This window comes from Pituophis catenifer, unplaced genomic scaffold, assembly GCF_029215685.1.
Source record: "Pituophis catenifer annectens isolate HBS135680 unplaced genomic scaffold, rPitCat1.0.hap2 SCAF_6, whole genome shotgun sequence".
NCBI lineage: Eukaryota > Metazoa > Chordata > Lepidosauria > Squamata > Colubridae > Pituophis > Pituophis catenifer.
In genome coordinates this window covers 97,120,358-97,145,953 of record NW_027256886.1, presented here as the reverse complement: position 1 = coordinate 97,145,953, position 25,596 = coordinate 97,120,358, and the positions used below count along the sequence as shown (strand labels likewise).

General features: G+C 43.0%; 1 protein-coding gene across 1 annotated transcript in view; it reads right to left on the bottom strand.

Annotated features, from left to right (window-relative positions):
• The window catches only part of GBF1 (golgi brefeldin A resistant guanine nucleotide exchange factor 1), a 374,794-nt gene that overhangs the window by 27,910 nt on the left and 321,288 nt on the right, over positions 1-25,596 (bottom strand). The window contains exon 33 of the mRNA XM_070946393.1: positions 18,911-19,113. Within this exon, the coding sequence (XP_070802494.1) occupies positions 18,911-19,113 (203 nt within the window). The remainder of the gene's footprint in view (positions 1-18,910; positions 19,114-25,596) is intronic.

The window sequence follows — 25,596 nt, the reverse complement described above, 5'->3', positions numbered from 1 at the left end:
GGATGATCTCGCCCAGCGGCTTCACATAAATGTTGAACAAAAGGGGCGAGAGGACCGATCCTTGTGGCACCCCACATATAAGGGGCCTCGGGGTCGACCTCTGCCCCCCTGTCAACACAGACTGTGACCGGTCAGAGAGAAAGGAGGAGAACCACCGTAGTACGGTGCCTCCCACCCCCAACCCTTCCAACCGGTGCAGCATGATACCATGGTCGATGGTATCAAAAGCCGCTGAGAGATCTAATAGGACCAGGACAGAGGAACAACCTCTGTCCCGAGCCCTCCAGAGATCATCCACCAACGCGACCAATGCCGTTTCCGTGCTGTACCCAGGCCTGAAGCCCGACTGGAACGGATCTAGATACGTCGTTTCATCCAGGTACCGGGGAAACTGTCGTGCCACCACACTCTCGACAACCTTCACAACAAAGCGAAGGTTGGAGACTGGACGATAATTAGCCAATATTGCCGGATCCAGGGAAGGCTTCTTGAGGAGAGGTCTCACCACCGCCTCTTTCAAGGCGGCGGGAAAGACACCCTCACTCAATGAAGCATTTATAATCCCCTGGAGCCAGCCTCGCGTCACCTCCCGGGAAGCCAGCACTAACCAGGAGGGGCACGGGTCCAACAAACATGTGGTCGCATTCAGTCTACCCAGAATCCTGTCCACGTCCTCAGGGGTCACAGAGTCAAACTCATCCCAGATAACATTCTCAGGACCTGCCTCCGTCACCCCCACTGGATCTACCCAGTCGGAGTCCAGATCTTCCCGAATCTGAGTGAGGGCTGAGAAAATATCTACTGACCCTTCACATCCTAGACATAATCTGTTTGAACTCCCCTCAGGACACCGCTATAAGGCATTGCATGCCAAAACACCTAGATACAGTTTTTTCCCTTGCGACATCACTCTGCTGATTACTTAATTCCCACAATACTGTTTTATGTGTAAGTATGGTATGGCTATAGTTATTATTATGGTATCCTCTTATTGATACCATTATTATAATTATAATTACACTGTAGTTTTCAATGTAGTTTGAGAGCTTCTGCATCAAAGATAAATTTTTATGTGTCTAATCACACTTGGCTAAGTACTGCATTCCATTCCATTTGCAACACATAGAGTACATGTACTAATGAAGATTCCATTAGTAATCAGTTGTGAATAAAGGGCTAAATAAAAAAAGATTAAAGGTAATATTTTTGAAGACATATTCAAGGAGCCTCCCTTGCCATCAAGTTATATACTATATTGAAAGTTTTCTCAGCATATTGGATGGATTTTGGGGGGAAACGTTTTGAGAAAATTAAATCCTAGGAAAACTTAGTGAGCTGAATGAATAATATGATTACTGTAAAAGAAAAATTGCAAAGTGAAGTGCAATTGATATGTAGTATGCATATAAAATTAAAATTAAATTCTGGGCAAAGAAATTGCTAAATTTATTGCTAAAAATCATGAATATTTGTTTGTCACCTTGAGAACCATGGTGTGTATATAATTTTAAGAAACTGAATACTAAATACAAGCTTCATTGTATTATCTACAATATGGTAGATTAGCAATCTTTCACTTTCAGTTTGATAACAAACATCTATTAACCTTCTGTTAGTTCACAATTTGATTGGAAAGAAAAAAGATTTCTCTGTCCTTTTTTAAAAGAATTCCCTTTAAATGGAAAGGGATAGGGCAAAACTGGCAACTTGTTTTGTGAAACCTACGTAAATTTCACATTATGTAAAATGGAATTATGTCATTATCTGAGAAAACAAACTACAAAGTTAAACAAAAAACTCTAAAAAAGTTTATAAGCAAAGCATTACTCAGATTAATCTACTTAAATCTTAATCTTAATCTTAGTTTGAATCTTAATCTTAAGATTTTGGCTCTTATTTTTGTTTGAATAATTTTTATAGTTGAGGGCCATTATTTTGTTTTGTTAATTGCATTTGAACAACTGTATGCTGTCCAGAGTCTATATGCACTGGGGAAGATTATAATTCTGATTTAAAAACAAACAAACAAAATACATCTTATGATACAAACATAGTGTACTATGAAGTATAAATGATTCAAATAGCAATAGCACTTAGACTTCACAATGCTTTTACAGCCCTCTCTAAGACATTTACACAGTCAGCATATTGCCCACAACAATCTGGGTCCTCATTTTACCGACCTCGGAAGGATGGAAGGCTGGGTCAACCTTGAGCCTAATGAGGTTCGATCTGCCAAATTGCAGTCAGCCGACAGTCAGCAGAAGTATCCTGCAGTACTGCATTCTAACCACTGCGCCATCGCAGCTCTTAGATTGTTAATTTCCTCCAGTCATTGGTCAGTGGATCGATCAGTTGGTGGGCTCATCCCATCTCATCAGCAATGGACCCATCCTCCCACAGTTCTATAGATGTCCTAAAATACACAAGCTTGACATATTTCTCTGTCCAATTGTATCATTACCGGGGAACCCAACCTATAACATAGCTAAAGAACTGACAAGAAAGCTTGAACATCTCACAGAGGGGATGTTCTGTCCCCCCACTTCACATAGGCAGACACACGAGCAAAAGATATCTGCCAGTAAATTATTTTTACAAGCCGACCTGAATCCTTTGGCAGATAAAAGTGCTGGTAGCTACTTTCCGAATGCCTGCCAAGTTTCTTATCACCTCTAGAAACAGGAGTCAGCGTATCTGCAGTCTGTTGCTGGGGCAACCAAGAGTTCACAAGGCACAAAAGTCAGAAGTCATTCACAAAGTCCAAGCCTTAATTCCGAAAGATATCCCATCCGAAGCTCACGATATGCAGTTTTTGTCCGTCACAGAGCCTGCAGAGCAACCCCACCCACTTTTATCCCCTGTGGGGCATGGCTCAGTGACTCAGCAATCTCTGCCCCTTCCACACCTCTTCCTTTGCTGCGCACGCCTCTCCCTCCAACGCTGCCTGGGATCAATCCAAGATTGATCTTCATCACTCCCTATTAGTGGGTGCTCCGACATGCCTTCCTCCTGACCTTCAGCTGGAACCTGAGATATTGCCAGAAAGGAGGGTCCTGGAGAGGGAGGCCTCCCCATCACTTTCAGAGTCATCTTCATCCGTGAGGACAGGCTCGGGAGCCGGAGTCACAACAGGGGAGAGAATATACTGTAATATCAACTCCCCACTACAGTGCCTCCATAAAATCAAAGATGACATTTTATTTATTTATTTATTTATTTTATAAAATTTGTATGCCGCCCTATCTCCGAAGACTCAAGGCGGCTCACAACGACAATCGACCAAGCGACTGTTAAAACCAACAAATATACATAAAAAATATCAGAAAAGTATTTTAAAAAATTAAAAAATACTACCCCATCAGTACTCAATGTAATAGCACTCTTTATATCCACAGATCCAGGAGTAGCAAAAAAAAAATAATAAAAAAAATCCATGGCAGCACACTACTATACAACCTAACCAAATACACCAAGATCATGGACCTCATCAATTTCTGCCTTACCCCCTCTGCCTTACCACAAATTAAAGGAATACATGTGTGATTAACGTCTCAGTACATAACAGAGACTGTAATGTCTAGAAACTATAGTATTCCCATGCATACAATCAAAGGTATGGATCTGGCATGTACATGACAGTTTGTCATAATAAAAAAGGAATAACATGAAACAATCAACATTTTCAAAAGAATAAAATTCACGAGGAGGCGTGGCCAGCATCGTGGTGGTACGACAGACTCTTTGGGAGCTCCTAAAGATCCGCTGCTATCTCGGTTGCCTGGGGTCTCAAGTGACCTAAGTCACCCTGTAGAGACAACGAACAAGGGGTTTGCGATCCCCCTGTGTTGGCACGGACAAGCCAACACAGGGGGATCGCAAACTCCCCAGTTGGTTTGGAGAAGCTCCTCAAACTGGGCAGTGGAGAAAGCGACCCTAGAAGTCGCTAAGAAGCTGGGGCGGCCGCAGTGGAAGAAAGCATAAGAAGACAGTGTGTGTCATCGAGGTGAGAAAAATTTGTTTTGGGGGGAAAAAAGTTACTTGCAAGTAAATAGAGTGGAAAAGAGGCTAAGAGAGAGGAGTGAGAGTGGGAGTGTATTCAGCTCTCACATCCGACATTGGGTGGCGAGGAAAGTGAAAGTACAAGGCTAAAAGAAACTTTCTATTTGGAGAAAAGAGGAATTTAAAGAAATTTGGGAATTCCTTTAAAAATTAGGACTAACCAATTTGAGAAGTCTGATTTTTTTTTTTTTTTTTTTGCAGAGATGAAATAGTTGTAAATAATTGTGAAATTAAAGTTTGAATAGGATTAATTAAAAGCAGTAAAGACTTTGGAATGTTGAAAATGCTTGGCTTGATTGACTGAACTAGCCTGCAGTGCCATCTAGTGGCAGAAGAAAAAGAGAGAGAGAAAAAGAAAAGGGCTTTGAGGCTAAGGCTGACCTTGATAACTAAGGCTGACTAGGAAGATAAGAAAGCAGATGTGCAAGAGATTGTTAACTTTATTTTTACTTTTTAAACTTTTTATCTTTTTTGCCTATTCCCTTATTTACTTTTACTTTGAAGTACTTTGTTTGGGTTTTTTGTGGTGAAGAAGTATTGGATAGTTTTTCTTTCTATCTCTGCTTTTTTTGGGGGACTTTTTATAAGTTAGTAAAGGGAATAAGGATATTCTTTTTCCTTTCTTGTTTAAAGTTTTTCTCTCTCTTGTTACCAGTAACAAGAAAAGAACCGGACTGCTGAGAAGGTGGATTAAGACAAGAAGAGTCTGAAGAAAAAAAATTTTTTTTCCTTGTTCGGGATTAAATTTTTGTTTTTATTTTTTCTCTTGGTTTTTATTTTATTTTTTTGGTGTTTTTTTTTCTTTTTTCTCCCCCTTTTTTTACTGTTGGAATATCTCTGGTATTTTATTTTGGGGTGTGTGTGATTGAATTCTTGTCCTTTTTTTGTTCTTTTTTCCCCCTTTTCTCTCTTTTTATTTTTCTCTAATCCAACCATCAGGGAAGATTAGATATTTGGTTACAAATAAAACATAAGCAGATTACAAATTTATCTTTGACAACATCAAAATGAAGAAACTTACAGCACAACACCCAGCAGCAAGCCCCTCATCAACAGAAACAAAAACTTCAGAGACATTGGAACTAAAAAATCTCATACAGTCTCTTCATGAAACAGGACTTAAAAGTAAGAGGAAAAAATGGAAATGACAGAAAAGAGGGTTGAAGAATTAGAAGAAAAGTTGATTTCAGTAGACAAAAACCAAGAAAAAACAATAATCTCGTTGGAAATGGACCATTCTGATTATTATCTAAGATTTCAAAATATAGAGGAGGAAAAAGGAGAAAATTTACCAGAGGTGATTGCTGAGATGCTGGCAGAACCCAAGGAGAAGATTTTAAATGAGATTGACGAGGTTTTTAGAGTACATACAAGATATGCAATGAGAAACAAATTACCAAAAGAAGTACACATAAGATTCACAAAGAAAGCACTAAAAACAGAGATATTGCAAATAACAAGAAGTACAGCATTGAAGTACAAAGACAAAGAAATAATAGTACTGAGGCAAATATCTAAAAGAGTTAGAGATTTGAGGAGAGAATATCAATTCTTAACAATTTTTTTAATAACAAAAGGAGTGAGTTTCAGATGGTTAATACCAGAAGGAATCTTGGTGACATGGCAAGAACAAAGACATAGATTGGATTCAATTGAAAAAGTGAAGTTATTTTATGAACAATTTTGTGGACCATTAGGATGGGAGCAGCAAGAGAAATTAAACATAAAGATGAAAAAAAAGAAAGAGCACTAAGAGAAGGTGCAAGATCAAAGGGGCCAAAGGAACAAAGAGAGACAAGAACGATGAAACTTAAAACTAGTAACAAGTAAAATATGGAAGAAGAAATAAGTGAAGGCGAAGGCGGCAGTGTGGTGGTGAGTGGCAGGCAGGCAGCCCATTGAATTCCGTCTGCCCCACTCGGAAATCTCAGCGGCCCTTTGGAACCGGGAATGGTGGCGCTGGCATCAGCGGGGGTGGCGCGGTCGGCCCGGATATTAATTTGGGCCGCGACACACCCCATTGAAGTACTGACGCTGTTTCCAAACTCTATTGTCGGCAAAAGGGGCTTGCTGGAGGTGAGACTGAGAGGGACACAAGCGATTTGTTTTCGGGACTGGAGATGAGAGACCCCTTCCTGGAGGATCTTTGGCGGCTGCACAGGACCTGGAGGCCCCCTGTGGCATTCAATGGAGGCTGGGGTCTGGAAGCTGGTTGTTATCCTGGAAGAACTGAGGAGAATAGGGCTGATGGGCGATGGAGGGGTTTCCCCGTTGCATGGATACCAACCCTTTCTCTCCTCCCCGCTCCCGGGTATTGTATACGCCAAAAATGGGCTTATTATCTGGCCTTGACTAAAGGGGTTCTCTCTTCCCCCCCTTCCTTCTTTTTCCCCTTCCCTTTTCCATCGGGATTTACTCAGATACGATCTTCGAGTATAAGACTACACCAAGAACTTCCATCTTTGCCCCCGGCGTGACTCACGGACTGACAGACTGATAGACTTCTCCCTCCGACAGTGGGTCAGCCAAATGATGCAACTGCTGAGGGGGCCTTTATTACACCATGATTTTGCCATTGGGAGAAGTACTTTTTTGATCCATGGCTGCTTGAGGGTCCCGCTGTGAGAGGGCAGGCAGGATGTCGTTCCTATTGGATGAAATCGTCAGGACCCCCTACTGTCGTGGGAGGGCAGTAGAGATACCAGTGGTACATCATTGAACAATGGCTCCATGCTACATCTTTTTTAAGACCCCCTGATTATGCTCCGTGCCTCCATCGCTGTACTTGGAGATGTACACGACAGCGGATCTTCTTGCGCTGCAAGATTCCCCCTTCTCGCAGATGTGGCCCTACTCATTATCGAGGGCCCACCTCAATGACGGGTTTTGGGACCCAGAGAGGTGGCATGTGAAAACCAGGGGGTTGAGGGGTTTTTTATTGAAATTTTTAGTTAAACTTTTAAGGGGTCCCAGGGAGGGGGAGGGTCAGATTGGAATTCAGGCTGTGGGTATGGGGGATAACCCACAAAGGGGAGGGTCGGGTCTGGCCGTGAAGTGCAGCGTGGGGGGTGGGGGACCCGGGGTCGAGGGGGGGTCAGAGCTCATCCGGATAGTGTTTCGAACATCAATACAGTGGGTGGAAGGGGCAGATATGGCAGGAGCAGGGGGCCATATCATGTTAGGGGAGTGTGCACTCGCTGTCTACGAGCGGTGGCGTGCTCCGGCCCCCAAGGCTCCACTCGTTCCCCAGGTTGCACAGACCCTCAGGGCCCAGGCCTTCGGCTGATGCTATGCAATGCCAGGTCCGTAGTAAATAAAGCCCCCCTCATTTGTGATCTTGTTCAGGAGGGGGGAGCAGACCTGGCAGGTATTACGGAGACCTGGTTGGGCCAGGAGGGGGGTTTTCCCCTCATTGAAATGTGCCCACCAGGTTTCCACGCATTCCATCAGCCGAGGTCACAGGGGAGGGGCGGGGGGGTAGTGGTTATCATTAAAGAAGATCTGAGACCGAGGGAGGCCACTGTTCCTCAGACGGCCGGCTGTGAATCCCTCCTTGTGAAATGGGGTCACGGGGTTCAGATGGGTTTGCTGATCACGTACCTGGCTCTCTCCATGTGGCAGCAGCCCTGCCGAGCTACTCAACGTCATCGCCACGGTGGCGGTTGACACCCCTAGACTTATGGTCATGGGGGATTTAAACCTGCTGTCAGGGGGTGAGATGTCTGAGGTGGCTCGGGAGTTCATGGCTTCCATGACAGCTATGGACCTGACCCAATTAATTCATGGCCCTGCCCACATGAGGGGACACACGCTGGATCTGGTTTTTGTCTCTGGACAGTGGTTGAGTGAGCTTGAGATAAAGTTACTGAGCCCCTGTCATGGTCAGATCACTCTCTCCTTCGTCTCGACCTTCGAACCGCTGCGCCCCGCCGCAGGGAGGCGGAGCCAGTAAGATGGTTCCGCCCCAGGCACCTGATGGAACCTGACAGGTTCCAGATGGAGCTTGTGCCATTTCCTGAGGTTCTGGCACACACCTCGACTGGAGACCTAGTGGGGATAGGGTGGCCGCTGGAGCTCTGGATCGGGTTGTGCCTTTGCGGCCTCTGACCCGGCGCTGATCTCATTTGGCTCCTTGGTTTACTGAGGAGCTGAGGGAGTTGAAGCGCTGGAAAAGATGCCTAGAGAGTAGTTGGAGGGCCAGTCTTTCTGAATCGGACTGGACACTGGTAAGATCTCATATTAGGAATTACCTAGTAGCAAAATGTAGTTATTTTGCTGCTCTTATTGCATCATCAGGTAACTGCCCGGCTGTCCTGTTTAGGGTGACCCGCTCCCTGCTCCACTAGGAAGCGCGGAAGGACGCCTTGGAGGGTAGAGCCAAGGATTTTGTTCAGTATCTGTATGACAAAATCACTCAGATTCGGGAAGATCTGGACTCCGACTGGGTAGTCTCAGGGTCTTGAGAATGTTATCTGGGATGAGTTTGATCCTGTGATTCCTGAGGACGTGGACAGGATTCTGGGCAGACTGAACGCAACCACGTTTGTTGGACCTGTGTCCCTCCTGGTTAGTGCTGGCTTCCCGGGAGGTGACGCGAGGCTGGCTCCAGGGGATTATAAATGCTTCATTGGGTGAGGGTGACTTTCCCGCCGCCTTGAAAGAGGCGGTGGTGAGGCCTCTCCTCAAGAAGCCTTCCCTGGACCTGGCAATGTTTGTTAATTATTGTCTGGTCTCCAACCTTCGCTTTGTTGTGAAGGTTGTTGAGAGCGTGGTTGCGCAACAGTTCCCCCAGCACCTGGATGAAACGACGTATCTGGATCCGTGCCAGTCGGGTTTCAGGCCCGGGTACAGCATGGAATCGGCATTGGTCGTGTTGGTAGATGATCTCTGGAGGGCTCGGGACAGGGGTTGCTTCTCTGTCCTGGTCCTATTAGATCTCTCAGCGGTTTTTGATACCATCGACCATGGTATCATGCTGCACTGGTTGGAAGAGTTAGGGGTGGGAGGCACTGTGTTGCGGTGGTCCTCCTTCTTTCTCTCCGACCAGTTGCAGTCTGTGTTGGCAGGGGGGCAGAGGTCGACCCCGAGGCCCCTCATATGTGGGGTGCCGCAAGGGTCGGTCCTCTCGCCCCTCTTGTTCAACATTTATGTAAAGCCACTGGGCGAGATCATCCATGGTTTCGGGGTGAAGTACCAGCAGTATGCTAATGACACTTAGCTGTACATCACCACCCCAGACCACCCCAACGATGCCCTTGAAGTGATGTCTCGGTGCCTGGAGGCCGTGTGGATCTGGATGGGGAGGAATAGGCTCAGGCTCAACCCATCCAAGATCGAGTGGCTGTGGTTTCCAACGTCCCGATATAGTCAGTTGGCGCCATCACTGACTATTGGGGGCTCGCAACTTGGGCGTCCTCCTGGATTCACGGCTGTCTTTAGAAGAGCATTTGACGGCCGTGACCAGGAGGATTTTTCATCAGGTTCGCCTGATTCGCCAGTTGCGTCCCTTTCTGGATCGGGACTCCTTACGCATGGTCACTAATGCCCTTGTCACTTCCCGCCTGGACTACTGCAACACACTCTACATAGGGCTCCCCTTGAGGAGCACCCGGAGGCTCCAACTGGCGTAGAGTGCAGCCGCGCGGTGGTAATGGGAGCGACATGGCGTTTCCATGTAACACCTCTCCTGCGCGAGCTGCACTGGCTCCCGGTGGTCTTCCGGGTATGCTTCAAGGTTTTGGTTACCACCTTTAGAGTGCTCCATGGCTTAGGACCTGGTTATCTACAGGACCACCTACTACCACCAATAGCCTCCCACCGGCCGGTACGCTCTCATAGAGAGGGGCTCCTCCGGGTGCCGTCGGCCAAACAATGTCAACTGGCGGCCCCTAGGGGGAGAGCCTTCTCTATGGGGGCACCTACTATCTGGAATGAGCTCCCCCCGGAGATACGGAGGATCCCAGATCTGCGCACCTTCTGCTGCACTCTCAAGACCTTTTTATTCCACCAGGCGGGCCTGGCCTAATCTTTTCCCTTTTTCTTTTTAATATGAAAATTTTAATCTGTTTTTAAATGATTGGGGTGTTTTAAATCTGTCTGGGCCAAATTGTTGAATTCAGTTTTATTCTGTTTTTAAATTTTGTATTTATGTATTTTATCATTTGGATGTTCACCGCCCTGAGTCCTTCGGGAGTAGGGCGGTATATAAATCAAATAAAGATAAAGATAATAAAGATAAAAGCAATATCAATAAATGAAAATGGACTGAATTTGGCGACAAAAAGAAACAGAATTTTCAACAGATTAAATAGCCTAAAGATGGGCATTATATGCTTACAAGAAGTACATATTAGAAAGCAACATACAAAATTATTAGAGCACTCAATAATTAGAGCACTATATTTACTTCATTGATACAACAAAGTAAGAGGGGATGTTAAAGAAAAACTAGAGCCTAAATTAATATTTGAGGATGAAGAAGGTAGGATTTTAATGGTGGAAATAAAAATGAAATTTAAACAAATACTTTTGATAGTGTTATACGCTCCAACAAGAAGAATTTTATAGAATTGGATTATGAATGTATAATGGGTGATTTTAACACTGTAATGGATGCGGAGTTGGACTATAAAACAACAAAGACAAATAACAAACCCAGAAAAACTCTCCCAAAATCTTTTTTTTACAATGATTGAAGAATTAAGTATTCAAGATATTTGGAGACAAAAGACATTTGAAAGAAAAACAATACACCTTTTATTCAAATAGACATTTGTCATGGTCGAGGGTAGATATGATATAGATTTCAACAGAATTTATAGATAACATACAAGAAGTAAACATTGAAACAAACATTTGGGCGGACCACAACCCAATAACAATAACTTGGAAAGGACAGAAGAAAAAGACAAGATGGACATTGAATCTAATAATATTAAATGAAAAAGAATTTCAACAGACTATGGAAAAGGAATTAGAGTTTTTCTTCAAAATTAATAAAAAGGAGGATACATCAGTTCAAAATGTATGGGACACAATGAAAGCATATATTAGGGGCTTGGCAATAACATACCTGGGAAAGGAAAAAAAAAGACAAATACAGAAGAAATTGGAAGAGGAGTATAACTAGAGAAAGATTTACAAAAGGACACACAAAGCAACAAAATTAAGAAACACATGGAAAGGAAAAAACATGAAATAAACCTGAATGAGCAAGAATTTTTGGCAAATAAATTAAGAGCACCCAAATAAATATTTTTGCATAAATAAAATGCAAATAAACCGGGAAGATGGCTAGCATATAAAATAAAAAGAGAGAGAGAGAAGAAAGCAATAAAATACTTACAAGATGAAAAGGGAAAAATACATTATAGAAGTGAAGAAAAGAAGAGAATAATTCAAAATTATTATGAAAAGCTTTATTATCAAGAGATAATAAAGATAAATTGTATTATCTGAAGAGAAGATAATACAATTTTTAGAAAAATCAGACTTACCTAAAATACCTGAACAATACAAAGGAATGTTAGAAGAAAGAATAACAATGATGGAGCTAACAGAAGCGATTAAAAAACAAAAAAATGTGAAAACACCAGGTCCGGATGGACTACCAGCGGAACTATATAAGACATTTCAAGAGGTGTTATTGCTGGAACTAATTAATGAACTTTTATTGAAAGCAAAAATGCCAGACTCGTAGATAGAGGCCTATGTAACACTTATACTTAAAGAAGATTCAGACTTGCAATTAAGAAAAAACTACAGACTGATTTCATTGTTAAATGCGGATTACAAAATTTTCACTTCAATAATGGCGAATAGACTAAAGAGATTATTAAATGAATTTATTCATATGGACCAAAATGGGTTTCTACCTAAAAGGCAAATTAGAGACAATATGAGGATAATTTTGAATACTTCTGAGTACACTCAGAAAAACAAATGGCGATGATATTTCTAGATGCACAGAAAGCTTTTGATAATGTGAATTGGCAGTTTATGATAAAGCAACTACAGATAATGGACTTCGGGGAAAGATTTATGAATACTATAAAAACAATATATAATAAACAATCAGCCAAGATAATGATGAATGGAGAGATGACAGAAAAAGTTAAGGTAACAAAAGGAACAAAGCAAGGATGTCCATTGTTATTTGTATTGACTCTAGAAGTGCTAAATAGAAATATAAGACAGAATGAAGAAATAAAAGGGATGAAAATTAAAAAAGAGGAATATAAATTACAAGCCCTTGCGGATGATTTAGTATTTATTCTGGAGGAACCCCAAAGAACAGGACCCAAATTATTAGAACAAATAGAGGAATATGGAGAGGTAGCAGGTTTAAAAATAAATAAAGAAAAAACAAAAATATTGGTGAAAAATACTACAGAAAAACAAAAAAGAGAATTAAGGAAGAAATTAGATATACAAATTGTGAAAAAAGTGAGATACTTAGGAATACAAATATGCGTAACAATAAAAGAGGATAATTATTATAATTTTAAAAGACAAATTGAGAAAGACTTGGAAAAATGGAAAACTTTGCAATTATCACTTATGGGAAAGACTGCAATAATCAAGATGAATATACTACCGAGATAATTGTTCTTATTTCAGAAAATTTCCATAAAAATTGAAGACTTATTTTCAACATCTCAATAAAATAATGAAGAAGTTTATACGGCAGGGGAAAAAGGCGAGAATTAATATAAAGATGCTACAAGATGCAAGAATAAGGGGAGGATTTGGATTGCCGAACTGGGAATTATATTACCAGGCAGCAGCATTGACGTGGATGAAAGAATGGATCAAATTAAGAAATATAAGATTACTAACTTTGGAAGGACATGATTTGCAATTGGGATGGCATGCATTTTTTTTTTTAAATTTGATTTATATGCCGCCCTTCTCCGGAGACTCAGGGCGGCTTACAATGCGTTAAGCAATAGCCTTCATACTTTTGTATATTTATACAAAGTCAGCTTATTGCCCCCACAAACTGGGTCCTCAATTTACCCACCTTAGAAAGGATGGAAGGCTGAGTCAACCTTGAGCCTGGTGAGAATTGAACTCGCAGTAATTGCAGGCAGCTGGATGTTATTTATTTATTTATTTTATTTATTTATTAAATTTTTATACTGCCCCCTCTCCCGAAGGACTCGGGGCGGTGAACAGCCAAGATTAAAAAAACATATAATATAAACATTAAAATACAGTTAAAAGAAAATTAAATCCAAAGTGGCTCCCCAATTTAAAATGCCTTACCCATAACCCTATAATTAAAACAAATTTAAAATTTCCACATGTAAAAGGAGGAAGATTTAGGCCAGGCCGGATTGATGAAATAGTCTTAAGCGCGCGGCGGAAGGTGCACAGATCCGGGACCCTCCGTATCTCTGGGGGGAGCTCGTTCCAGATCGTAGGTGCCCCCACAGAGAAGGCTCTCCCCCTAGGGGCTGACAGCCGACATTGTTTGGCCGACGGCACCCGGAGGAGCCCCTCTCTATGGGAGCGTACTGGCCGGTGGGAGGCTATTGGTGGTAGCAGGCGGTCCCGTAAATAACCAGGTCCTAAGCCATGGAGTGCTTTAAAGGTGATGACCAAAACCTTGAAGCGCACCCGGAAGACCACCGGGAGCCAGTGCAGCTCGCGCAGGAGAGGTGTTACATGGGAACTCCATGTCGCTCCCATAACCACCCGCGCAGCCGCACTCTGCGCCAGTTGGAGCCTCCGAGTGCACCTCAAGGGGAGCCCCATGTAGAGAGCGTTGCAATAGTCCAGCCGAGAGGTAACGAGGGCATGAGTGACTGTGCGTAGGGAGTCCCGATCTAGAAAGGGACGCAACTGGTGAATCAGGCGAACCTGATGAAAAATCCTCCCGGTCACGGCCGTCAAATGCTCTTCTAAAGACAGCCGTGAATCCAGGAGGACGCCCAAGTTGCGAGCCCTATCCGTGGGGGCCAATGGTTCACCCCCAATGGTCAGCGATGGCACCAGCTGACTATATCGGAAACCACAGCCACTCGGTCTTGGATGGGTTGAGCCTGAGCCTGAGCCTGTTCCTCCCCATCCAGATCCGTACGGCCTCCAGGCACTGGGACATCCCTTCAAAGGCATCGTTGGGGTGGTCCGGGGTGGAGATGTACAGCTGGGTGTCGTCAGCGTGCTGATGGTACTTCACCCCGAAACCACGGATGATCTCACCCAGCAGCTTTACATAAATGTTGAACAAAAGGGGCGAGAGGACCGATCCCTGCGGCACCCCACATATAAGGGGCCTCGGGGTCGACCTCTGCCCCCCCGTCAACACAGACTGCGACCGGTCAGAGAGAAAGGAGGAGAACCACCTTAGTACGGTGCCTCCCACCCCCAACTCTTCCAACCGGTGCAGCATGATACCATGGTCGATGGTATCAAAAGCCGCTGAGAGATCTAACAGGACCAGGAGAGAGGAGCAACCCCTGTCCCGAGCCCTCCAGAGATCATCAACCAACGCGACCAATGCCGTTTCCGTGCTGTACCCAGGCCTGAAACCCGACTGGAACGGATCCAGATACGACGCTTCATCCAGGAACCAGGGAAGCTGTCCCGCAACCACACTCTCAACAACCTTTGCTACAAAACGAAGGTTGGAGACTGGACGATAATTAGACAATATTGCCGGGTCCAGGGAAGGCTTCTTGAGGAGGGGCCTCACCACTGCCTCCTTAAGGGCAGCGGGGAAGACACCCTCACCCAGTGAAGCATTTATAATCCCCTGGAGCCAGCCTTGCGTCACCTCCCGGGAAGCCAGCACTAACCAGGAGGGACACGGGTCCAACAGACATGTGGTCGCGTTCAATCTACCCAGAATCCTGTCCACGTCATCTGGGGTCACAGGATCAAACTCATCCCAGATAACAGTCTCAAGACCTGCCTCCGTCACCCTCACTGGATCTACCCAGTCAGAGTCCAGACCTTCCCAAATCTGAGTGATTTTGTCATGCAGATACTGAACAAAATCCTCGGCTCTTCCCTCCAAGGGGTCCTCCCGCGCTTCCTGGTGGAGCAGGGAGCGGGTCACCCTAAACAGGGCGGCCGGGCTATTATCTGATGACGCAATAAGAGCAGCAAAATGAGTACATTTTGCTGCTTTTATCGCCACTAGGTAATTCCTAATATGAGATCTTACCAGTGTCCGGTCCGATTCAGAAAGACTAGCCCTCCAACTGCTCTCTAGGCGTCTTTTCCAGCGCTTCATCTCCCTCAGCTCCTCAGTGAACCAAGGAGCCAGGTGAGATCAGCGCCGGGTCAGAGGCCGCAAAGGCACGACTCAATCCAGAGCTCCAGCGGCCGCCCTATCCCAGGCGGCCACTAGGTCTCCAGTCAAGGCGTGAGCCAGAACCTCAGGAATTGGCCCAAGCTCCGTCTGGAACCTATCAGGTTCCATCAGGCGCCTGGGGCGGTACCATCTTATCGGTTCCGCCTCCCTGCGGCGGGGTGCCGCGGTTCGAAGGTCAAGGTGAAGGAGAGAGTGATCCAACCATGACAAGGGCTCAATGACTATATCCCTTATCTCAAGATCACTCAACCACTGTCCAGAGACAAAAACCAGGTCCAGTGTGTTTCCCCCTATGTGTGTAGGGTCATGAATTAGCTGGGTCAGGTCCATGGTCATCATGGAAGCCATGAACTCCTGAGCCACCTCAGGAGCCCGTTAAATGCTGCCTGCTGCTAAATGTTGCTAATGCCTCCTACGCCACTCAGGCTCCTGCCATACCATTTTTATGATATGGCAGAAGTAAGATACGTATTTTCATAGACATTATGTAAGAAATGCATTGTTATTAGCGTGGGAGAAGGTTAGAGATAAATATTATTTGAAAATTCCAATATAGTTATCAACAATGGAAGCATTGATACACCCAAATATGGTTAATTTTAGAAATATTTTTAGATATAAAGACTTACTTACAGACAAGGGGGAATTGAAAGGGAAATAAGAAATGGAAGAACAAGGGACTATTCATGTTCTGCTAGTTTTCTGCCTGTTTGTCCTACATAGTAACTGTTACAGACTTTACACCATATTTTGTAGATTATTCCTTTTTTATTCCTTTGGCTATTGGGTCTCTTGGAAGTTTTGGAAGGCTTTAGTTTGTTTGTGTACTATTATAATGCCATAGTGTTGTAATATTATGTTAGTTGATTCTGAGATGTTTTTGATATATAGCAATGTTATTTTTGATAGCTTGTGTTGATTGTGCTGTAGTGGGTTGAACGGTCATAATCTTTTGATAAAGCATGTATATTCATTTGATTGGAAGATGTATAGGCAATCTGCTTCCATTTTCTCGGTGTTCAGGGTTGCTACAATGTATTTGTGCTAGACTAACTAATGTTCTTACACAACTTCTCTTATGGGAGGTTGGGTTGTTACTCTGATAACTGAACACTAGGTTCTTGTGGGCGGTTTTATAATAGATTTGTGTTTCTAATCTGCTACTGTTTCCTCTGCTGCGGATATCCAAGAAGGGGAGTGTGTTGTTGTTTTCGTCTTCTCTTCTGAATTTTATTCTTCTTTTTTTTGGTAAAAAAGTTTTTTTATTTTTTAAAACAACACATATTTTTTAAAACATAATACATCAATCCTTCCATATGTCTTCTTGGTGTTTCTTCTGTGACTTCTTCTTCTTTTTGTTATTTCTCCTATCTTCATTTCTTCCTTGATAATTTCCATTTCTCTATTGCAATATTTTCCCCAAATTACAATACATTTAATACAACATTCTCCTTATTTAATTATCACAATCTTTATCTATATCTCTTTTCTAACCAATCATAAATTTCCCCCATATCTTATAATAATCCGTATCCTCTCTCTCTTTATCAAAGTTATTCTGTTGTGCATTTCTGCACAATCTAATTTTTTTTAAATTATTTCCCCATCCAAAGGAATTTTTTCTGCTTTCCATCTTTGCGCAAATGCTATCCTCGCTGCAGTTATTATATGTATATATTTTCTTTACTAATTTTCTTTGGTACTATATACCAATAGGAACGGCTCAGGTTTTAAATCAATGTGTTGTTGGATCATTTCTTCTAACCATGTCTTTAATTCTGCTCCAATAGTCTCTAGCTTCTGAACATGTCCACCACATATGATAATAAGATCCTGGTATTTGATGGCATTTCCAACATTTAGCTGATTTGTCTTTAAACATTTTTGCCAATTTTTCCGGAGGCACATGCCATCTATAAAACATTTTATACTGATTCTCTTTATATGCAGTGGACATTGTTAGTTTATAGTTCTTTTCCCATAACTGTTGCCATCTATCGAGCTCAATTGAACATCCACAATTTTTTGCCCAAGCAATCATTGTTTCCTTTATTTGTTCTTCCTCTAATTCAATGCTAAGCAGAAAACTATAGATTTTTAAAAATTATTTTATCCTCTGTTCCCATGAGTATCCTATTCAAATCTGTAATTTCTAAATAAAGACCGTATAATTTTGCATCTTTTTCATATCTTGCTTGTTGTATTTGCATGTGCCAACTAACAGAAGACATGATGAAAGCTCCTGAATTTTACAATACATGAATAGACTTAACCATAGTTTCCACTGGGAAACTGTGAGGATCTGACATTAAGCTAAGTTTAAAAATGTTAGGAAATTCATGGAAACTTGGCACTCAAGACAATTCAGACTTCAACAGGCACACATAAACATTTATGCACTATTCAAGAGAGTGCACTTGAACAACAATCAAACAGTAAACAACAGATTAATAAAAGAACTACCAAGAAGAAATCAACATTCCCACCGCCACTGATAGGGAAAGCCACTGTATATTAACAAGAGCAAACTGCACTCCCTTCTGGCACTGAAAATGTTACCTAGTTTAATAATGAACACTAAAATCTCAAGCTAATAACAAGCATCAAACAATCTTCTTTATTTCTTGTTAAACATCTTCAAAAAGATAAAGATAGCCCAATTAAATAAGAGCCTGTAGTACAGTGGACTAAAGCACTGTTATTAACATCTGCTGCTTGCAATTACTGCAAGTTCAAATCTCACCAGGCTCAAGGTTGACTCAGCCTTCCATCCTTTCAAAGGTAGGTAAAATGAGGACCCAGATTGTGGGGGCAATAAACTGACTTTGTATAAATATACAAAAATATGAAGGCTATTGCTTAACGCATTGTAAGCCGCCCTGAGTCTCTGGAGAAGGGCGGCATATAAATTAAAGCAAAAAAAAAAAAAATCCATTAAAATACATATTTTGTTATCTTTTCTGAATTACCACTCGCATAAATCCACTCAAACTTTGGGATTATGCTTAGTTTATGCTGAGTCCTTCGGGAGTAGGGCGGTATACAAATTCAATAAATACAAATAGTTTACAGCATTCAAGGAGAGAGCTCCCTTCTCTAAGTAATAATCCAATCCAAACTGCTCCTCAGAGCCTGTTTGGCATAGTGATTAAAGTTCTGGCCTAGAAACCAGGAAACTGTGTGTTCCAGTTCCACCTTTGGCATGAAATACCCACTTGGTCTAACCCACCTCACAGGGTTTTGTTGTGGGGAAAATAGGAAAAGGAAAGAGTATTGTGTATGTTTACTGCCTGGAGTTACTTATAAAGTAATGAAAGCAGGATGGAAGTTTAATAAATAAATAATATTCTTAATTATAGGAAAGGCCCCATTGACATTCTGATTCAAATCTGTTTCTCTTTTCCCCTCTCTATTTGTGTTTTAAAAGTCACACAAGATAAAACAATGTGAATAAGTATCTAGTTAACTTATAGATATTACACTAGAAAAAACACAGGGAGAGGAAAAAATCATGGCTATACTTACGTCTTGACTAACCTGTAAAGATACAGTGTGATAACTGGCAGGGACACTCTCATCCTCATCCTCATCTTCACTAGTGGAACGGTGCTGATGTTGGCTGGAGGTTTTAAAGTGTCTCAGAGAGTTTTCCTTTGCTTTCTTCTTAAACCGTGCTGATTTGGAGTCGTATTTATGATTTTTTCCTCTTTTCTCCTGGGATTTACACCCTATAAACACAATATACAACGGTGCTTAAAAGTTTGTGAAACTTGAATTTTCAGTATTTCCACATTAATATGGGCTCCTTTTTATCTAGAGCTAGATAAAGATAGCCCAATTAAATAAATGAGTAACTTCTGGGGAAAAGTGGTGGACTGTGATTAAGAACAGGGAACTAAAAAATAGATCAGCTCCTTTAATCCTATCTGGGCAAAGCGTGACATGAGACCACCCAAACTGTGTTCCTTACAGTTCTTTCTCTAAATGAGGCTACACAAGACAGCAGTCTCCAAAGGATAAGCCAACTAGAAACTGAGGAAATTGTAGTTGTAATTGGAGCGTTCCAAAGGACATTGTGTTTGCATTTCCTTTGCTAGTAACTTTTTAGAAATTGCCTATAAACTACTTTAAAGAGGTTAGATGCCTTCAAAATGAGAAGGCTGGAAACACTGGATAAGTACCTTCAATCCTTATTATAAGAAAAAAACACCCTGTTTCTTTAAAAGCTTTAAGAATTTAAAATAAACAGCGGGGTGGAGCTAAGATGGCAGCAATGGCTGTAAAGAGCTCCTCCAAAAGTAAATTAGGTTTTTCTTTTTTAAAAATATTTTGTAAATATTTAAAAATTTTAAAATATGTAAATTTTAAAAAAAATATTTTTAAGTATTTTTATATTTTTAACTCATTTTTAATCTATTTTTAATCTATACCTGACTTTTATAAAAACACATATAGTGAGGCTACCATTTGTTTTAGATACATTTTAACAATACTACAAGCCAGGATTTTTTTTTAAAAAAAAAATTATTAAATTTCCAAATATTAAAATACACAGTACAAAAAGAAACATAATACACACACAAAAAAAGCAAGAAAAACACAGAAACACACACACACACCAAAAAAATATAAACAACCAAAAATAAACATCAAACTTTCAATACTAACAACTTTTCTGCATCGGTATCTCTAACCTATTTAACCTCTTTACACAAATTCTAGTTCTAAATATCTCTATCTTAAACTTACATCTTTATTTAAATTATCTTGATTTCTATTTTTTTTTTTTAATTTGATTTATATGCCGCCCTTCTCCGGAGACTCAGGGTGGCTTACAATGCATTAAGCAATAGCCTTCATACTTTTGTATATTTATACAAAGTCAGCTTATTGCCCCCACAAACTGGGTCCTCATTTAACCTACCTTAGAAAGGATGGAAGGCTGAGTCGACCTTGAGCCTGGTAAGATTCGAACCTGCAGAAATTGCAGGCAATTCGATCTCATAACAAAAACATCCCTTAAATTTTACATTTCACCATTTCATTAAATGTTTACTCTCCAGCCAGGAATACCATTTATTCCATATTAAATAGTACTCGGTGTCCTCCCTCTCCTTCATTTTCTCTGCACATTTGTATATTTGTTTTATTATGATTTGATCTGGAGGGGTGTGTGGTTGTTTCTAATTTTGTGCTATCACAATTCTACTTGCCGTTAGTATATGTAATATGATATATTGTATACTTTTCTGCATTTTCCCTTCCAGAATACCCAGGAGAAACAGTTCTGGCTTTCTTTCTATCTTCTGCCCTGTTATTTCATCCAGCCATTTTTTAATCTTGCCCCAAACTTTCCTAATCTTAGAACATGTCCACCACATGTGGTAGAATGTCCCTTGTTTGTGTCCACACCTCCAACAATTCGGAGATCTATTAAAGAACATCCTGGCCAATCTCACTGGTGGCAAATGCCATCAGTAGAACATTTTGTAAAGATTTTCTTTATAAGCAGCTGACATTGTTAGTTTGTAAATTCTCTCCCATAATCTATCCCAGTGATGGCTAACCTTTTTACCATCGCGTGCCAGGAAGGGGGGGTGAGGAAGGTTCGTGCATGTGCATGCCCACACCCATAATTCTATGCAACCCGCCCTGCGCATGCGTGCGCAACCTCCCCCTGGTACGCTACTGGTACACTCCTGATACGCGATGGCCAGATAGGAGTCTCTGGAGGCTAGGGAAGAGCAAAACACGTCACTTCCTGTCCCACCGGGAGTTGGGAAATGGGCCATTTCAGGTCTCTGGAGGGCCTCCGAGGAAGTGGGGAAGGCTGTTTTCGCCTTCCCCAGATGCATAGAGAGGATCTGGAGCCAGGTGAGGAAGAAAAACGGGACTTCCCCCCCCCAGGCCCTCCGGAGGCAGGAAACAGCATGTTTCCCTACTTCTGGTGGGCCCAGAAGGCCCGAAAATCAGGTGGCCAGCGCGCACATGAGCGCCAGAGCTGAGCTGGCGTACCCACAGATATAGCTACATGTGCCACCTGTGGCACGCATGCCATAGGTTCGCCATCACGGATCTATCCCATTGATCCAAATGAATATTATGTCCAAAATTTTTTGCCCAACTAATCATTGTTTCTTTCACAGTTTCCTCTTCCATTTTAGATTTCAATAAAAAATTATACATTTTTATTATCATTTCCCTCCCGGATCCTAATAATATCTTATCAAATTCCAATTGTTCTCTGTATATGCCAAATTGTTCCTTATCTTTTTTATATTTTGTTTTAATCTGTAAGTATGGCCACCAGTCAATTATTATTCCTTGTTTTATTAGAGCCTGTTCTGACTTTAAATTTCCAATTTCATCTAATAGGTCTGAATATCTTACTATTTTATTTAAATCCAATACATTGGAATATCATTGATATCCAAACTGGAACTTTCATATAACGATTTTTCTTTATAATATTCCAAGTATCGATCAAAGCATTTCACACTAGATGTCTCTGGAAGTATGTATGTGTCTTAATTTTCCCTTCCCAAAGGAATGCACGCTATCCCAACTGGAGGTCATGCCCTTCCAATATTAATATTCTCTTATTTCTTAATTGGATTTATTTCTTAATCTTTTAACCAAGTTATTGCAGCTGCCTGATAATATAATTCCCAATCGAGCAGGCCAAATCCTCCTTTGGTTCTGGAGTCCTGCAGAAGTTTACGTTTTATTCGGGCTTTTTTCCCCAGCCAAATGAATTTACGTATCGTTCTATTTAGATATTCAAAAAACAGTTTCCGTAGTCTAATTGGTATCGATTGAAAAAGATATAATTTAGGCAATACATCAGGAGTGAAATGTAAAATGTGTTACTACCGGTTCTGTGTGCGTGGCTTGGTGGGGGTGGGGATGTGACTGGGTGGGCGTGGCCAACTTTTTCTTTTTTAACTTTTCAAAGCATTTTTTCTAATGCTTTGAAAAGCCTCTGCCGATCAGGCAACTCAGCTGGGATCGTCAGAGAGGCTTTTTAAAAAATGCTTTGAAAAGCCTCTCTGCCGATTAGGCAACTCAGCTGGGATCGTCAGAGACTTTTCAAAGCATTTTTTTTACCACCTTTTCGATCAAGAGGCTGCAGAAAAAAATGCTTTGAAAAGGCTCTGAGGATCCCAGCTGAGCTCCGTGATCATCAGAGGCTTTCTTTTTTACTTTTAAAAGCTTTTTTTCATCGAAAGAGGTTGTAGAAAAAATGCTTTTAAAAGTAAAAAAAAAAAAAAGCCTCTGATGATCATGTGACTGGGCATGGTGGGGGAGGCGCAGGGATTTTTGCTACCGGTTCTCTGAACCACCCACTGCCATCGCTACTGGATTTGGCGATCCGGTCTGAACCGGGAGCATTTCACCCCTGTAATACATTCATCTTTATCACGGCTATTCTACCTATTAAGGATAATTGTAATTTGGCCCAAATATCTAAGTCTTTTTGAATTTGCTGTATTAATTTATCCTTTTTTAATTTGTAGGCCAACCATCTCCCTGGCTTATTAGCATTTATTTATTTATTATTTATTTATTTATTTATTTATTTATTTATTTATTTATTTATTTATTTATTTATTTATTATTTATTTATTTATTATTATTATTATTTATGTAATTTATATGCCGCCCTTCTCCCGTAGGACTCAGGGCGGCTTACAAAAACAAAACAAAGATGTAACAAGGGCATGAGTGACCATGGCAAGGGCATCCCGATCTAGCAACTGGCGCACAAGGCGTACCTGTGCGAAGACCCTCCTGGTCACAGCCGTCAAATAATCTTCTAGGGATAGCCGTGAATCCAGGAGGATCCCCAGATTGCGGACCCTTTCTGAGGGAGTAAGGGTCTCCCCTCCCATCACTAGTGACGGGGCCACTAGATCAAGAGATGCCAGTATCCACAGCCACTCAGTCTTGGATGGGTTGAGTCTGAGTCTGTTTCTTCCCATTCAGGCCCGAACCGCTTCCAGGCAGTGGGACATCACAGAAAGGGCATCCCCAGGGTGATCCGGGATGGAGATGTAAAGCTGAGTGTCATCAGCATATTGATGGTACCTCACCCTGAAACCACGAATGATCTCACCCAGCGTAGATGTTAAAGAGCAGAGGGGAGAGAACCGACCTCTGAGGCACCCCACAAGTAAGGGGGCCTCGGGGTGGATCTCTCTTCCCCTCGTCAACAAGGACCAGGATGGAGGAACAACCCCCATCCCTGGCCTGCCAGAGATCATTTACTAGGGCGACCAATGCCGTTTCCATGCTGTAACCGCACCTGAAACCCGATTGATACAAGTCTAGGTAGTCAGTTTCCTCCAGGAACTGCGGGAGCTGCTGTGCCATCACAGACTCAACAACCTTCGCTATAAAGAGAAGGTTGGAGACTGGACGATAGTTATTAAGGGAGTCTGGATCCAGGGTGGGCTTCTTGAGGAGGGGATGAACCACCGCCTCTTTGAGTGTGGCGGGGAAGACCCCTTCCCTCAAAGAAGCATTGACAACCGCTTGCATCCAGCTTCCAGTCACCTCCCTGGCTGCAGAAACGAGCCAGAAGGGACAAGGGTCCAATAAACATGTGGAGGCACCCAGTCGACCCATGATCCTGTCCACTTCATCCATCAAAACAGGCTCAAATTCAACCCAGATGTTACCATCAGGACAGGCCCCTGTCGACTCATCAGACTCTGCCCAGTAGAGTCCAACCCAGTCCGAATCTGAGTGATTTTATCTTGCAGAAACTGTACAAAATCCTCAGTTCTGCCCTGCAAGGGGTCCTCCCTCACTCCATGATTGAGGAGAGAGCGGGTCACTCTAAACAAAGCGGCTGGGCGATTTTCTGCAGATGCAATGAGAGCAGCAAAATAATGGCGCTTTGCCACTTCCATTGCCATAAGATAAGACCTAATATGGGTTCTTAACTGTGTTCGGTCAGATTCGGATTGGGAGGATCTCCAATCGCCCTCCAGGCGTCTTCTCCGACGCTTCATTTCCCTGAGCTCCACGGTGAATCAGGGAGCCACCCGGGATCAGAGACCGCAAAGGCACGATTTGATGCAAGGCCCCCACCGTGGCCTGTTCCCAGGCCGCGACCAGGGCCTCAGACGAATCGTGGGATAAGGAGGTGAGAAAAGGCCCAAGCTCCGTCAGGAACCCTTCCGGGTCCATCAAGCGCCTGGGGCGGAACAATCTCACTGGTTTTGCCTCCCAGCGGTGGGGGATGACAGAAAGTCCAGCCTGAGGAGGGAATGATCGGACCATGACAGGGGATAGGTTGACAAGTTTCCCCTATCACGATCATTTATCCACTGTCCAGAGAGAAAAACCAGGTCGAGTGGGTGTCCTCCCTTATGAGTTGGGCCCTGTAGAACCTGAGTTAGATCCATGGCCGTCATGGAGGCCATGAACTCCTGGACTGATTCAGATGTCTCCCTGGCCGATGGCAGATTGAAATCTCCCACAACCAGAAGGTTGGGGAGTTCAACCGCCAATTCGGCCAGGACATCTAGCAGTGTGGCAGGGCTGAGGCTACGCAGCTGGGAGATAGGTACGTAACCAACAGACCCGACTGAACTCCAGGGTCCCATTTCAGAAGGAGGGACTCACACCCGCCTATCTGAGGAACAGTGACCTCCCTGAGACTGAGACTTTCCCTAATAACAACCGCCGCCACCCCGCCCCTACCCTGGAGTCGTGGCTGGTGCAGCACACGGAAGCCTGGGGGACATAAATCGATGAGAGGGACGCCTCCCTCTGGCCCTAACCAGGTCTCCGTAATGCATGCCAGGTCCGCGTCCTCCTCAATTAAATCTCGGACGAGGAGGGCCTTGTTCACCACAGACCTGGCATTCAGATACACCAGCCGGAGTCCAGGGCTCCGCACTCCTACACCCCTGGGGAAGCAGGATAAGGCCAGGGGGCTGGAGCGCACCACCGGCTGGATGCAGCAGGGGCGCTCCCCAGATCCCCTTCTCTCACACTCCCTGCCCCTCCCAACCATCACCGGGATCGGAAGACCCTCACTCCACCGAGCCTCTTCTTTCCCCTCCCCTCCCTTCACCCCGCCAACTTTGGTCGAGCTAGATGGCTGAACCGTGAGAGCCGCCCCCGGCTCATTTTTCACCCCCCACCTCCCAGGTCCCCTTAAAATTTGATTAAAAACCCTAATTAAAAAACCCCTCAAG